The sequence below is a fragment of the Homalodisca vitripennis genome, unplaced genomic scaffold, assembly GCF_021130785.1.
Source record: "Homalodisca vitripennis isolate AUS2020 unplaced genomic scaffold, UT_GWSS_2.1 ScUCBcl_9581;HRSCAF=18117, whole genome shotgun sequence".
NCBI lineage: Eukaryota > Metazoa > Arthropoda > Insecta > Hemiptera > Cicadellidae > Homalodisca > Homalodisca vitripennis.
This window is the reverse complement of record NW_025785696.1, coordinates 1-17,711: the sequence shown is the minus strand read 5'-3', so window position 1 is coordinate 17,711 and position 17,711 is coordinate 1. Positions and strand designations below refer to the sequence as shown.

General features: G+C 33.4%; 1 protein-coding gene across 1 annotated transcript; it reads right to left on the bottom strand.

The window, feature by feature from the left end:
- Positions 1–216: 216 nt before the first annotated feature.
- On the bottom strand, positions 217–14,132 carry LOC124374681 (L-allo-threonine aldolase-like; the record flags this gene model as incomplete). Its single annotated transcript, XM_046832854.1, is given in 7 exon segments — positions 217–1,631; positions 2,558–2,682; positions 3,252–3,388; positions 4,876–5,076; positions 5,242–5,444; positions 7,454–7,542; positions 14,088–14,132. Coding segments are annotated over 7 exon segments (977 nt in total), but the record flags the coding sequence as incomplete, so codon positions are not given.
- Between the last annotated feature and the right edge of the window lie 3,579 nt (positions 14,133–17,711).

The window sequence follows — 17,711 nt, the reverse complement described above, 5'->3', positions numbered from 1 at the left end:
CCTTTAAAGGGTTTACATCCCTGCTTGTTAGGAATTATAGAATTGCATGGTCATTCAACTGCTGATTCATTGTTGAGAAACTGTGTAATTCCTAGAATATGTCTCCACAAATTCTATTATGAATTTCACTACAGGTCTAGTTAGACAAGTCATGCTGGTTTCCTATCAGTTTGCCTAGATGCAATTTCTACAGGACTTAAAATAAGACAACAACAGTTAAGTTTTTTCTTTATTTATAAATACAGCCCCCAACAATTTATAAACATTGGTTAAGAAACATATTAATCAAATATGTTAACAAAAATTGAGCAAAATATCTGGTAAAATCCAAAGGTAACTTTAAAACAAAACTACTTGAGTAGGTGATAAAGTTACTTGGCCCTAATCTAGTTTAAAGTGAAATCAGTGTAAAAAATTAACAATAACAGAAACATATTAACTTAGTTCTACTAATTCCTTAACAATATTTACAGGTTCTACTAAATAAAAATACTTAATACTTTATGGACTTTAATTCATTATAACATATGTGGTTGGTTCATTAATTGAATAAATACATATAATTGTCATGTACCAATACTGGGTAAAATAACTAAACACAAAATCTACCTAAAATGTTTCAACTACAAACACATGGAAAAGTAACACAGCATAAAATCATAAACAAGAAATTGATTATGAAAGTCAGTGGTCAGATCTATACAAAATTTAGTTAGCTATCACAGCCAAATTAAAAATCAAACAATTCATCACACTTTTATCACAAAATTTAAGTTTCAGTACTTGTTGTTTAACAATCCTATTGCATTTTTTTTCTATTCATCCTCCTCCCTGCCTTCATTTATAAATTTATTATGGACATAATTTGAATGAATTGACATAACAGGCATCAATAAAACATCAGATTGTAAATGAACATCAAACATACTATATTTTTATTGAAACTAAACATGGTATTTAACCATAATACTTTTCTTTATTTATTCGGAATAAAATGTTCCTTATTTATTACAGATCTATATATTGCAATTTAAATTTTTCAAACTTTTCTTCAAATACTCTTGTACGAGTGTGAAGCTCAGAAATGACCGAACACTACAGAGTAAATGAGTACTATTAGGAGGGGAGATATTTGTTTACTTTTAAGTTTCCTTTTTAATAAATACTATCAGATTTAGAATAAAAACTACAAAATTCATGAGTGATTTTTATAATTTTTTGTAAAAATGTACACCTTGTAACAAAATTGTAAAATCCTCTTCTAGTTATTTTTTGCAGCTTTTTTATTTCATTTTGTGAATGAAATATCTAACCATGTAACTCACTTTAAACTTTCAAAGTAATTAAATAAATAATTTCTTTTTAGGAAAAACATGTTTAAGAGTAAAAATTATAATGTAAATCACATTTTGTCAGATAGACAACATGGTAACTGAGGGTCACGGTGCTGGCCCCTACCCCTGTCTGGTATCCAGCTCTCGGATAACGTATTGCAGTTTCTTTATGGCAGCTGTCACGTCTGCATCCGTTATGTTGCAGCAGAGTACCAGCCTCACTTCTGTACTGGACTTCAAGAACAACTTGATGACACAAGTGTCCTCTCCGAGATGCTTTGACTCTTCGTCTGTCACCTGTCATCATAACATTCAACTCAACTATATACATTGCTCACACATTTTTGACATGTCACAGTAAATTTCTGCATACGTCATATAATTAAGAGAAAACATTTTTATGACCAAAAAATAAAATGTGCCATTCATGTTAATGTTACCTTTGGGACCCTGCTTTTAACCCCTTGATAAAAGTGAAAAAGTCCATTTATACATATGTTTATGTATGTTTGCGTGTAGGGAAACAATTAAATGGGCTGATTTAGATGAAAATTGGTATGTTCATATAGTTAAAAAATTTCAAGACAGTTATAATATTTTAAATGTTATTAGACTTGTTATTGAAAAAACAAGTTTCCAGCACAAATGTTCTAGGAGACAATTATTAATATTTTTATACATGTAACCTAATTTATTTTATTATTTATTATTAACCCTTTGAGCAGCCAATTTCCAAACAGCCAACATGTCCCGAAAAGTGAGCTTTTTAAAATACGTTAAATATATAATATTGATACTTTATATTGTGTTTGCTTGGAAATTATGATATTTTGTGAGAAAAAATGCCATGTTACCACTTTTTAAAGTTAAACCAACATAACTAATTTTTGTAGTAAGCAATACAAAGCTTTTTAACACATTTTTATTAAATATTTGTACTGTAGTTGGTATAGTTTATTATCTGCTTTTAAAAGTAGGTATTAAAACTTTGTTGACACTTTTCCATAAGAGAAATAATTATATATTTGTTTGCAAATCTCTCAAAATAAACAAGGAGCATTGTTAGAATTGTCTTAAATGTTTGAACCCTAGACCAATCAATCTACATGGTGAATTTCAAATCTATAGCCAGTCTGAAAGTATTTCATAATGATTAGAGTCAATGAGTGATTACATCCACATTTTTAATAATCAATTATTTATTTTTGATTTAATTTTCTTACCTTGAAAAGCCTCTCACAGAATTCTTGAGCTGTCAGTCTTGGATCGTCAAAGGCCATGAAGAACATGTTGGACTGGACTTTATCCAAGTCGAAGGAGATCAACTTTGTGCCGGTTGCTTTAATAGCTGAAACACGCATGTGATTTGGTCTAAAAAACAGGAAAAATATTCACAGGAAGAATATGTTCAACTAGTAATGGGTTGAAGCCGATACTTGATAACTGAATACATCGATACTTAGTGGTATTGATGATTCTCCTTTCTCTCTTTTTCACTTGATTCCAATACCAGTCAGCTTTATTCTATTTGCAGACTACTGATTGGCAATACAAAAATTACTGATTGCCAAACATGTTTTTGTCATACTTTGTGTGTAAAAAAGGGTAATCATAACCAAAATAAACTATTGTATTTTATTTTTATTTCACCTTACTCATTTGATGATTTAAAAAAATGTTGTATCGTCAGACAGTGTAATCTAATTAGTTTTTAAATAATAAATTTTTAAAACCTTGAAAATGTATTATAGACGCAGACTATTATACAAGACAAATTATATAAACTTGTATAGTATTCCTATACACTATATCTTTAGTTTTACTTGTAACAATTCTCCTGACACCATTTGATGCACAATTGTGCAGAATGAAAAAGATTGTATTGACTGATTGTCTGATAATCTAAATCTGACTCACCTTCGGCTATAGTTCGTGCCCTTGAGTGGTCCACCGCGAGACGATCCACCATGTTCTCCAGGGCATAGAGACCCGCTGCTGCCACAATGCCAGCTTGCCGCCACCCTCCACCTACCACCTTCCGCAGGCGGCGTGCCCTGCAAAAGTTCAGATGTTGTATTTTCCAGCTCCTCTTTCCCTATTAAGTCTATGAAATTTGATAATAATTACTCAGTACAGATTATAGTAAAATGTATTAATTCATGGACTATACAATATTAACAAACAAAATTATGTTAAAAATAATTAATTCATCCTTGTATTCTTTTTACAAGAGAGGTTGATTACGTTTTTAGCCTTATTTCTATGGGAGCTGATAACTTGTGGTTAAAGTATCATCAATCAGAATATGGGGGAGGGGAGGAGTGTACAAGGTCATTTAACAGTTCTGATTAAAACTAATCTCAGGTAAGATTTGAGGCACCACTAACTTGAACTCAAAGTTCAATACCTTTGACCATGTAACTACTGGGTTTTCTACAAATATTAAATAGACTTTTACCTCAGTTCTTTAATAGTTGGATTACTCTGATGCTAACTGACTACTGGAAACATACATCACTGGTAGACAATGGGTTAATGATTGTTTGATTTTAAAAGTTGTCATCATTGTTAGCATTAAACGTATTTTGAAGTTGACCAATGAAATCATTTTAATGCTCCTTTTTTGTATTACTGAACGATAGCAAATGTCCGGGATAATCCTGTTTCTTTCATTTTAATACTATTTAACTTTTGTACAAAAAAATGTTTGATAAATCTCCCTTATAATATGTTTTATGAAAAAAAGATTATATCCTACCTTTTTGGAACGACATGTAAAATATATTGTGACAATGGTATTTATCTGATAATTTTGCTGCTAATTCAGAAGTGCCTCAATGCTCCAATTTAAGTATTTTTTCTTGCTGTTTCTTAACAATGTAATATCTGTCCACAGTTGTGATATTTTTATTTCTCTACTATCACCAGAATCACAAACCATTTAACTCTCAATTACATCAGCTATTAATTCTAGTGTAAGAGGTCTAAAACAAAATGAGTGTATCAGAATGACATAAATGAATAATTATGTTTAATCATTAAAATGACAATATTTCTTTTTTATAGAAATTGCAAGGCGTTTAATAAAGTATATATTGCATAATCTTGGTGTAGATTCTAAGTATTGTTTAAAGTTGTTTTGAAAGCTAGAAGAAATGTTCTAAAAGGAATGAGGGAGATGAAATAAATGTTGATGAACTGCAAAGGATACTTGTTATAAAGTAGACTCTTTCAAATGTGACATAAACTTCTTGGATATACAATTAGATTAAAATATAAACTGAAAGTGCATCATTATTGTATCAAAAATTATGGTTAAATACATTTAACTTCTTTCATTTAAGAGAAGAAATATACAATTACTATCATGTTTATTTGAATTCATACCAAAATATGGCATAACCTTACGGAGTAAGCAACCTGGTATCAAGACTAGTTTCAGATTATAAAAAAACCATTTATACAATAATATACCTATCCACACAAAATTTTCTTGTAAAACCTCGTTTAAAAAATTCTTAAACTATCTATATTATGTTACTTTACTTGGTGATGAAACTGCTTGTCACCGACCAACACTGAGCCAATAGGTGCACCAAGACCCTTACTAAGGCATACAGACACAGAGGAGAAGTCTTTGCATAGTTCTGCCACTGACATGTCGCAGCAGAGCGCAGCGTTGAACACTCGGGCACCGTCCATATGCAGGGGGATCTTCAGTTCTCGCGGAGATCGTGGCCAGCTACAACACGTATCCTATACTACAGAACTGCAGGGCAATAAGTAGAGTAGTCTTACAACATTTCTCACTTGTCAATGATTGTTGTCAAGTTACTGACTGATAAAAAACCCTGAATAATACGATTTTAAATCAATTTCTGTATTGAGGCATTAAGTATCTGATTGCAAACTGAATGTGAAGCAGACCTGTTCCATCCAAGGCAGTGGAAGGGGCAGTCCACCACACCAGTTGTGTGTGTTCTCTACACAGATGAGAGAAGTGGTTGTGGTGTGAACGTTAGAGTCATCCCGCAATTTGGTTAGCATCTCCTCTAGGCTAAAAGTTCCATCCGGGAGGTTGGTAACCGTTGTCATCTGAATCCCGCCCAACTGCAAATACAAAATGGGGATTATTCCATTTTTCAAACCAATGACTATCGTGGTTTAATAACAGTGAACACATTAAAATTGTTCCATCTTAAACTTATAGAAAAAACAATTATAATAATTTGTTTTGTAACTTGTATCTTGAATGTATTTAGTAAGAATTCAATATTGGATTGCATTTATAAAGTATCTCTTTTCTGATTTTTAACTGTAGTAGTACCTGTATTTTCCCATCCAAAATGTATTGAATCATAGATTTACTGATTAACAAAATAACAACACTACTCATTACATGAACTTCCATAATTAAAAAAAAAAAATTAATTCAATTTACTGTATTGAACAAATATATGTTCTTATACATCTCCAGATAAAGGAATCTAATCCTTAAGTGTAATCCATGCTTCTTCGTTTTAAACATGAAAAAAATCTTGTAGATCCCAAAGCATTCCACGCCAAATTTACTAATAAATGAAAGTTAGTGTTACTTTGCATCACAGTTATTGCAAACTTTATTTATTTTCCCAATTGACTATATGCTCATCCAATACTAACGAATGAGTTTTCAAATAGTAGACATTCGTCTACAATGATACTGCACTAAAATTTATGAGCTCTGGGATTTGTATGTCCTTAAATTATATTCACTACTAATAACATTTTTTTGTTCTCTTAGGACGAGAAGCTTATAAAATTGCAACTAGAGAGACCTTTGTGCTGCTTCCGGAGTCATCTCCCGCAGTAGACTAGACCTATCAAATTACCCTTGCGCCCTAGAATCTCGACATTTGTGCCTTTCCTGGAAATCCACAAGGTTGCTCAGATTTAAGTGACATCAGTTTTTGATGTACCCAGTGGGTTCAATTGGAAGGTATAAACCAGCCAGAAGTGAACCCTCCTGGGGGGCAATAATACAATACTAGTTTTTATGTAACTTTGACTGATTCAGAGCTGGCTTCATTTTCCGAGAGGACATTACTTGAGATAGTGTCCTAAACTTTTCCTCATGAATCTCGACAGTAGGTGGTCCCTACTATAAGGTTGGATGGTTAACCTTACCCATCCAAAATATCCCGTCACTCCGGAAGCAGCGCCAAGGTCCTTATAGGACTAGGTGCAATTTTCTAAGGTTCTTGTTCTAAGAGAACAAAAAATAAGTTTTATAATTTCACTCCAAAGGAATGTGATCTCGACCCAAAACTTAAACAGCGAAATGTTCCCTAGCATCTTTAAGCTATGTAACAATTATTGGAAGAATGTATGTCTTATCACACTGCTTTCAAACAGAGGCCATCCGGTAACAAATTGTAAAAGTTTAAAATCATCCTAACAATTCTTAGGAGAAGTGACAAACATTGTAAGAAATCTGCACTCAACACTCTGTATTATTTAATTGCTTCAGGATGAAATACACTTAGCCTCCAATGGAGGTTATCCAGCGTGAAATAATAATTTTCTATATCGTTCTTAGAATCCTTGAGTTAATTACAGACAGAAGAAGAAACACCATCTCTTTATTATTATGTTAACTAAGCGCTTCTTGATTGAATTCATTTAACCCCCAAAAAGAAGATAATGCCGTATGAAATCATAAAACATTAAATTACCTTTAAAACGTTTGAGGTAATAAATGAGCACAGGCAGAAACCTCCATATCTGCACTGCACTCTACATTATTTAGTTGCTTCAGGATGGAATACACTTGGCCAGGAGGTCATCCGATAAAAAATCATTGAATTTAAAACCACCCTTACAAATCCTTAAGGTAAGTGATGAACTTCAAATGAAACTCCATCTCTGCACTCATCGCGTGTATGCGTGTGTGTGTGTGTGTGTGTGTGTTTGTATGACATGCCACATTGCAGGAACAAAGCTCCAATGAGTATAATTTTTTATGACAAACATAAATTAATTGAATTGAATATATTATTCTTTTTATAATGCATTCTTCTTAAAGATCTAATTCTATCACATATTCGTCCACTACATTCACTCCAATTACAAACACTTACCTGTGCTGGTCCAGATTGTTCCCATAATAGCATGTGGCTCTTATCTCCGAGAATGATTTCACAGCCTCTACGATCACAGTGTGCCATTGCTGCCAACAAACACAATAATTAATAATCTTTTAACCACAGGAAGTGTTTAATTTATTGTACATAGAGTGGTATCACAACCACTCAAGACACCGTCATCCCACTTGCCCTAACCCTAACTTGTACAAAACAAACTGCTTTGAAATTAGTCAAATTATAGACACACTAAAAGCGAAACCTTCAGGAAAAGATAATTTCAGACAAAAAAAAACCATTTAAATCCTGCAAAAATTAACATATATATATATATATATATAGGGAAAGGTACAAGAGTCTCCGCATGTAGTCCTGAAAACCTTTGCGCCTCCCTTGGTAAAGATTTAGGTCCTAGGCCCTCAGAATCTGAGGCTTTAAAAGAAGCCTACAAGATTTGAGGGCTCCTGTGATTTCTGATGTCCTTAGGGCTGAGAAAATACACACCTCAGAGTCAGTATTCATCAGTCTGGCTTAGACCCACCTTCACAAGTTGTTTCCTCAGAGGACCATGTCCTGTCAATATTCCTAATACCAGTCACATATCCTCCTTACTTTGTTCAAGGAGTACTAACTACCCTTTTGCACAAGGAGAGATAAACATTTTAGATTGCCTAAGTCCAGAGGCATTTCTCCAGGTTAAGGATCTATTACTTTTTTCCCAATCTTTTACTAAAGCTTTGCTATAGAAGAAACCTATTCCGCAGCCTGCCTCTGGACCTACCAGAAGAGTTTCTGTGCCTATCTTGGAGAGGGTGTCTTTGTTCCTCTTTGCCAGTTCTGCTAATACATTTTTACATTCTCATACTGCTTTTGAGTCAAACAAGCAGGCATCGAGTGCCTGACTGTCTGAATATTCTGCTCTTTTTGGCTTTGTATAAACTTTCTGGCACATGATTCTATTGCTATGACTTCTGCTTGGAAGAATTGGCACAGCTGATTTTGCTCCTGGCCCCTATATTTTAATCCCTGCCCTAGAGTTTAGTTGAGAAACATCTGTGTAATACTTCAGAACACCTTTAGTATGGTAGGCCGTCTTTTTACTCCTTTTTAATAAAGACGAGATATGGTTTTCAAAGGAGTATTTCTTAACCGTACTCTCTGAAACTTAGGTTACCACTTTAGCCTCAGGGAAAAACCATGTTTCTTTCTGAGAATGTAGACTTAATCACCTTCTTACTAAGAAGCTACATTGCACTTAATGCGGCTGTCTTCTTCACCTCCTGTCCCAGAGGAGTGTATCCTGTAATGCTTCAAGTACCAGAGTTTGACAGGAGTTCATTGCCCCGGTAATACTTACACAAACTTATCTTTGAAGCCTCTTGGTAGCTGCATTTTGTTCTACTTTCAGCCACTATACAAGAACTGCATATGTGGCCATTGGTTTTATTATGGCTTCATAGATCCAATGTATAATTTTGGGTCCCCATTTAAATCCGGAGTCTTTTACAGCTCCCAAGAGCCCTTGTCACTTTGGAATATTTTTGATATGTGAATTCCATGTTAGCGTTTTGTCTAGAAAGGTCTAGAACCGGATGAGCAAGTTTGAATTTTTTTCTGGTGAAGGTTATTACAATTGTTTTTTATGGGTTAATCCTCAGACTCTCCCCATGTCGGTGCCCTAGTGTCGCTAGTCTTGGTTTGTTGCAGACAGAATGAATATGTGAGTGAAAGAAAACAGTTAATAAAAATAGAATGATTTTTTACTTTAATATTACGTATGAAATCTTATTTCTCTTTAAAAATCATTAATATTATGTTTCAATATACGAGGGTCGTCCATAAAGTAACCGCAGTTTGGGCGTGGCACGATAAGTAGTGGGGGGTAGCGCCGCCATTCTCACATCGGCGTGCGCAGCCGTTCAGTACGCTTCTAGCTGTGCAAGGGAGAGCATCATGCGATCGCGCGTTCTTTTGAAACAAAACAACAGTCAATGCAATGGGGTCATACTGCTTCGCCAAGCACGCCAAAGAAAGCTCGCCAATCTTATTACCCTCGTATTATTAATTTTATACATAATATAAACTTAAGAGTACATTTTGTTTTTATTAAATATTATTTTGTTAGTTTTAGAATACATCGCAACTATTAATTTTATTCTTTAAATACTGTTTATTTGATTTTGTACAGAAGATTACGAATGGTTTGTATCTATGCTTGTACGTCACGTTAAGTGTAAGAAGGACTATGTAAAAAAAAAGTAAAGAGAATTTTCATGACACCAGTTGCTTATAAAGGTTAAAGGTATTTTGAGTGAGGCGTTCCAGTGTGTCTTTATTTCTTCCCCTGACCATAAGTACTAGGTCGTCAGCATAGCATAGTAAATTTATTCCCCTTTCTTCTCTTTTTTATCAACAGATTGTGAACCACTATCGCCCACAAAAGGGGAGACAGTACCCTTACTTGGGGGCACCTTTTCCGGGCTGTGATTGAGGCCGATTCATCTCTGAGCTTTGCTCTTACTTGTAGAATTATAGGGCTATTATCTACTTGACAGCATCTATTGAAACATTACAACTTTCAGTGCTGCCTCCATGGATTCTTATGCTACTCATTCAAAAGCTCCTTCAATGTCCGTAAAGACACTGATTAGGGCTTTCTTTTCTTTGAAAGTGTCTTCCACCACCTCCACTAGACTGTGGAGAGCAGTAGTGATTGACTAACCTTCAATGTATGCATGTTGATATACTGTGTGGGTGTGTGGGTGTGGCAATAAGGTTTCATTCCTTATATGTCTATTTATTATTTTCTGCACAGTTTTCACCATAAATGAGGTTAGGCCTATACAAATTAGGTTCAGACGAGTCTCTACCTTTTTTCTGTACAAACACCATGAGTGCCGTCCTCCATTTTTTTTGGAATAAAGTCATAAGCATAACTGCTTCTAAAACCTTAAGATTTTGGAACAAGTAGTTTTTAACAGAGTATTACACCACCTGGAACCAAATTATGTTAACTAACGATCCTTAACCACGACAACATGGCCTAATGAAGTGTATATCAACAAGAACACCAGTTGTACAGCTAGTCAAAGCTATCATTGATAAACTTGAAGAAGACTGCAGAGCCACAAGCATATTTCTTGATTTCAGTCAAGCTTTTTAGTGCTTTGGGCATAGTTTAATAATACAAAAATTAAAATCACTGGGACATTATGATAGAGAGATCAAGTGGTTTGAAGAGCTACTTGAGAGACAGAAAGCAGCTAGTGGGGCCTACGTCTATGAACAATGGATCACTGCACAAAGTAAAATCTGAACACGAGACATTTCCTAGGGGTCTGTTTTCAGACCAGTCTTCTATATAATTTTAACTATTGAATTCTCACAATATCTGAAGGGACTCTGTGAAGTTTATGATGTATGCTGATGATACTGCACGTATTATTAATGATAAAAACAAAGATCATCTTGACATAAATATATTAATAGCTCTTGGGATATTGGCAATGTAGGCACTGCTAAAACAACCTACCTCTCTTCGACTTCATCCTAGGTACAGACTAATAGTCAGGGGAGATACTAACCTCCAGAATCCTGATCTTACAAAAGAGAGTCATTACAGTTCTTACAGGACTAAGGCATCAAGACAGATTCAGGGAAGCCTTCACAGCATCTAGGATATTAACTGCAACAGCCCATACTCCAAACAATTCTACATTGTGTTACACCAGGCCAGACTAGAACTGAAGACCATCACTGTAACAATGAAAGAAATAGACACAACATTGATCTCCCAACACACCACCTATCACTGCACAAAAAGAAACCATCACAAGGGAAGTCTACTTCAACACCCCCCTTCCAAAAATTCTGATGAAAATCCTAGTAAAACTTCTGAAGATGTCTCTGACAGCTTAGCATCTTCAGGACCTTTATACATCATTCAAGAATTCAAGACAACTAAGCATTATTGTGCATTGACATCATTCTTATATTGATAAAAATTATAAACTTAATGTTAATGAATAACGAGTATTTTCTATTATCTATTGTGTATTGTAAATCCAACTGTAAAGTAAAAGTTACAATTTATAAAATCTTGAATAAGAGTTAAAAATAACATTACAGTACCCTACTAAGAAAGCTCCATAACATGTAAAAGGCATATAAACCAGGCTAATAGCAAAAAATGTTACTAACAACTATTATTGAAAAAATAGTATTATGAGACAAAGTGAACCAACCCTGGTTTTATGTGAATCCAAGAACTGGCAACTAAATTACCTCTATTAAAAAGCTAATGTTTCATGTTTTGAACGGGTATTTTATAAAAAATAAATACTAAAAGTTATTTGATTAAGTATTGTTATATCATTTTTTTTTCAAAAGTATAATTTGTTACTATCTATATTTTTGTAAGTAACATTTAATTGTGTTTTTTGTTTTGCAATTTTAGAATAATTGAATATTTTAAGTCTTTGTAGTTTTAGGGGGGAGACCATTCCTACAGAAGTGGTATATATTTGCTAAATAAAAATTACAAATTATTCGTATATTTCTCTAATTTCAGGAAATATATAGTATGTTGGATTTATTTCATACATTTTTATTGCTATATTGATAAAACTTGCCAATAGAGTATTTTTATGAAAATTAACATTACCCTAGTAACATGTTATATTGTGCAACAATAGTGTTTTTTCTTTGCATGAAATGATGAGAATGAAAATGAAATAAAGTATTTCTTCTTCTCTCCAATTTCTGAAAAAAAAATAATTGGAACTCCAAAAGTACCAAACTTCATAATAATCATTACATTAATTTATCTGCTATCGAATTGGTACCATTACTTTCGTCAAAAAAGCATTGTAGTTACTATGTAAAGTGGCTTATTCGCAGCGATGTTAAACTGTTGCTGCAGCGACGACGGTCACCAGTTGTTGAGAGTGATAGATCATCATTGCAATGATGGTCACCAGTACTTGAGTTAAAACCTTGAATGAGTCTCAAACAAACAAACAAGTTTTTTTCACCTTGATTAGCCAGACTATTGCATAAGCATAGATTTTGATTTTTTCTAGTAGTCTGATCTACTATTTTCATTTTTTAGTTGGGACATCATTCACATATATAAAAATTTAAGACGGCTATAAATTACATGTCAACAGAAAAAAGTCTATACACCAGTTAAAATCTTCTTTACATTAGAGTGACAAATCCTTCAAGTTGGAATACAAAATTATTGTTTTTTTATGGAATGGTATTTGTACTTGCCATATTGTCATGTATCCTCAAATTTCTGCCTTGAAAACCTATGGCACATTGTTCCTTTTGGCCATTTCTATTGTCTATAACCACGAAAAATCAAGTTGTCTCACTTTACTTGACCAGATTTAGTGACTTTTCATTGAATTTTAATGTTTGTGTCTTTTTTGAGGTAATAACCTCACATTTTTGTAAAAAGATCTATTTATTTGGATCTAAAAAAACCTTTTAGTTTGATATGCTTCTTTAGTATGTTAACAAAATTTATATTTTTTACTGATATGACGCACCAACAAATTTGAGCTGTTGATAATTCAAGAGTAAAATTAATATTAATGAACAAAACTATTTCAGTTTGGTTATTAATTTTAATTTTCAAACTTGATTTTAAACTTTAATTTTTTTAAGTTTAAGAATTTTACAAAAACATCTTTAATATTTGATACATATTTCCTATCTGGACTGTTTCATGTAAAGCCAGTTAAGATCACACATACCATAGTACTCAAATTTTATACAAATTAGGTAGTTTTAACAAGTAGCAGAAACTAATACAAAATTTTTTAGTTCTGCGATTATTGAGTCATAAATATTCAAAAACTACCCAAAATACCCTTTTCCTCTTGTGGACAGATGTTGATTTCTTCATAACTTTAGTAATGCAGCTAGAACAGTTATATCGGCAAATTAAACAACAAAATCAAAAGTATATTTCAGAATTTTAACTTTTTGTTTTGTTGTAAAATTGTAAGCACAGTTTATATTTTTGGGCCTCAATGTTCATAAATTTGACTTTTTTTACATCCAAGCCTACACTAAGGTTCAGAAGGGCATGAAATTAAATTATGTATCTGATGTAACTATAATGAACCATATTTCTGTTGTTTGAAGTTTACTCTCTAAATTTAGTTTTTCAGTAGCCTCAATATTAAAAATTACAGTGTTGTTAACAGTTGGAAGAAGAAACAAATACACAGATCCTGTTAAAAATGAGAATAAAACCATAAAATAATATATCATTACTATTTTAAATGACAGTTTTACACATAACGAAACTTTTTAGTGGTTTATATAATCACTGACATTTTATTGTATTTGGATCAATGCATTTCATCTGGAAACTAGTATTTATAAATTAAGGTCAACATATTGTGTACACTCTATTTGTTCCAATTTGGCATCATCAACACAGAAGTAACGTGTTGTTGCTGACATCAACATGTACAGTATGATTATTTGCCTTTACAATCTTGACCACCAATTTAAAAACTAAGCTGATACAAGAAAAGGTTACTCTTTTCGACTTACATGACTGTAATGTTACAATATCCCAAAACTAAGAGTTTGCTACATTAGTGTAACTCACTTGCTATCAGGTTTCCCATAGTCCCACTAGGGACGAAAATTGATGCTCTTTTCCAAACATCTTGGCTGCTTTCTTTTCCAGTGCTAGAACAAGACATTTTTTACAATTGTTTTAACTGGTACTTATGTATATAGAATATTTTAAATTGTTTTATCTTATAAATAAAAATTAATTGCAAAAATGTGTGTTGCTAAGCACTCGAAGAACGGCTGGACCCATTCGGCTAATTATTTTTTGTATCTTGTAAAATATTTCTTTGAAATCTGAAGAATGCTTATACAAAGAGAAAAATTTACAAAAGTTTCCTGAAATATTTTGGAGCTTTGAAACAACTAGTAGTTTTCTTTGTATCATAATCCAAATGTAACTGACACTAAACAGCTATTGACACTTTTCACTGAAGTTCAACAAAGTCGCTAAAACATCTGATCAACATTTAAATTTGATAAAATATTTATTACATCAGTAGAGTAATGCAGATAGCAAAGACAAAGCTATATCTAACTTTTGCGCTAGATTGAACCAGAGACAAATTTAACATTGAACACTTTGTAAATTATTATATTATTATAAACAAAGTTATGAATTTTTTTGAATAAATTCGGTACTCAAACGGGTGCGCCTCCTCGACATTGTGATATGGCATTTTAACAGTGGCTTAAGGAAAAATAGAGAAATGAACACTAACATGCATCAACAATCCTTTCTTTCCCAGAGACTACAGTCTGAAAAAAAAACGACTCCACAACGCAAATCCTTACAAACATTTATTTTGGAAAGTTGCATGAGCTTAATAAGGATTTCACCTTTATACCGGGAAGTAGGAAGCATTTTCCCAAAGACCATAATAGTTTACTAAGTCTTATGTTACATGTGCATTATCTTCATTAGAAAAATATTTTAAACTCAGCTATGTCACCTAAAATACCTTAGACTGAAAGTTAGATTACAAAAAACAGTCATTCTTTCAAAAAAGAAGACTTCCGAGAGCTACATAAAGTATATAGTTTTTGATTGGGGCGATAAGCCAAACTCACTGTGGTACCAGAAGTGATTTTATACGGTTGAAAGTAAAACACCTTTAAACCGAAGTAGCTTCTCAGACCTACGTACATACATATATTTTCTTTGTCGGGACATGAAAGCTAACTCTACTATAGCACTGGAAATATCTTAGACCATAATTACATAACAAGGGTAAGCGCTTTTTGATCAAAGTAGGTTTCCGAGACCTGTGTATTTGTATTTTTGATCAGGGCAACAAAAGGCAGTTTGCAGTAATTTACTTTCTTGAGCTGTGATCAGTAATCTCTCACCGTATTTGTTTTTCAACCAGTGGTAATGATAAATACTTTCACTTCCATGTAATCAATCAATCAGAATACTGTTATTTGTATACATCAAGTACAGAATAGGTGTCAGGAGTTAGGAATAAGACAAAATTGAAGTTACAAGTAACCTCTCCTAAAAAAACTGTTTACTTTTTGCCATTTTTAACAGGAGCAACCAGCCAAAGCTTACATTTCCAAACTTTAACTCAAAAACTGCATCACACTTTTTATATTGACAACTATTGTTACTCTAAAGTATATATATATTACAAACCAACTAAGGTAAAAAAATGCCTACTAAGTATCCCTGTGGCTCATGTGAAATAGGAGTGAAATTACTCAGGTCTAAAGTGCACTGGTCCTTGCAACATGTGGTATCATGCAGGCTGCCCAAAATGTAAAAGAAAAAAACTTTTGAAAAAACTAAGTTCTCAAGATATAAAAACATGGACATGTTTCACATGTAAGGCAGGAGGCTCAGATTATGACAAAAATTCTAGTTATAAATACCATAGACAACTCTTCCTCCTCTGACTTAACATTCAAATACTCATAACCAAAAAAGACATTCTAAACAACTCCATAAAACCTCTAGAGAGCAGGTATTTTAGAAAATGAAGATGATAAGCTTGCTATGGCTGCTACAATAAGATCGGCACTGCTGGAGGAAAACAAGTTTTTAAAAGAACAACTGACTATTGTAGAAAATAAGTTAGCATGTTTACAATGTAAATTAGCCAGTAATGAGGCAAATATTGAAGAAATGGCTGAAGAAGAAGAAAAATTTCTTGGGAAAATTGAAACCTTATCCCAAAAGTTAGCTGAAGCTGGAAGCTCAGATTGAAAAAGAAAAGAAAAATGTAATGGAAATTCAAAACTTATCTGAAGACCATAACAGGAACAGATAATTGAAAAATATGTTACAAAAAGCAGGGATCTCGAGAAACAACTTTTAGTTTTGAACGCAGGAGTAGCCAAACAACAGCTGAAAACCTCAAGCAAAACTGACACTGTAACTCAAACTGAAAAATGTGAATTTTTTACGCAAGACAAGCCACAAAACTTAACAGTTATCTTGCTAGAAATATCCCAAATTAAATCCAGGCAGAACAGCATGGAGACTACCCTTAAAGACTTGAGTGTTAAGCCTCAGTGCCACTGTTCAAGTCAGCAAAAGCTAAGTTGTTATATGAGCAAAGCACCCAGACTGAAAATATCCCCCTAACGAAACACCACAAGATGTTACCTGTCTACCACAAACACACATGTCAATATACGAAGACCTAAAAATGTGAAGACCCAATTGGGGTAAACATAGAGACCAAATCAGTGTCTCTCTTCAGTCTGCAAAGTTTAAGGCTTTCAGAATAAAAACTACCCTCTTCCAAAGGAAAACAACCCACAAGCAGAGAATAAAAAGGATAATAGTTTATTGCAATCAAAAGTCTAATGCAGTGGATTTGACAAAAAACTTACACCAATGAGGAACTTAGACTTAGTTTAGAAAGTAACAAACTACCAAACTCAACTGAAATAAATACAGGCATCTACTCTTGAAGCCCCTCCCTCTTGTACCCCCTTCATCCGATCAGAAGGCCACCCATAACTGCTACAAGACTTGAGCCCTCAGAAACCTTCCTTGAGTTTTATGAAAATAATATAGAACATGTCAAAGCCAATTATCATAGAAATCAAACTTGCTCCTATAAAAATGACCATCTCACCTTTTTTTAGAACCAGGCAGCAACGTCAGACCTCCAATATAAAAAGTAATGCATCTTCCTTAGAGCAAAAACAAATCTTCAAGAAACAAAATATTTTAACCTAATATAATAATACTAAGTGAACACAGTCTCAAATCTCAGGGAAATTGAAAATGTTTGCTCCAATACAGGATATATCCTCAGAGCACATTTCTGTAGGGAAAAGCATATAATGGGTGGGGTTGCAATTTATGTAGAAGATACCTTAGAAAGGAGTACCTTTAATGTACCAATCAGTCAGTACTGCGAAGAACTTGTATGTGAAATGGCTTTGGTAAAGGTTATGCTCAATACCACCTGCTTATACATAATGGGTACCTACAGATCACCATCATCCAACTTAGACGAATCACTTAATATTCTCTCAAAAACTATTGAAATCAGTAAACTGGAAAGTTCAAACCTTCTAATCATGGGAGATATAAGTGTAGACATTTTAAAACCTGACAGAAGATCAGGTAAATTACAGGAGATGTTGGCTTCTCACAGCAATTCAGAGGCTGGAGCTAACCAGCCTACCAGAGTAACCT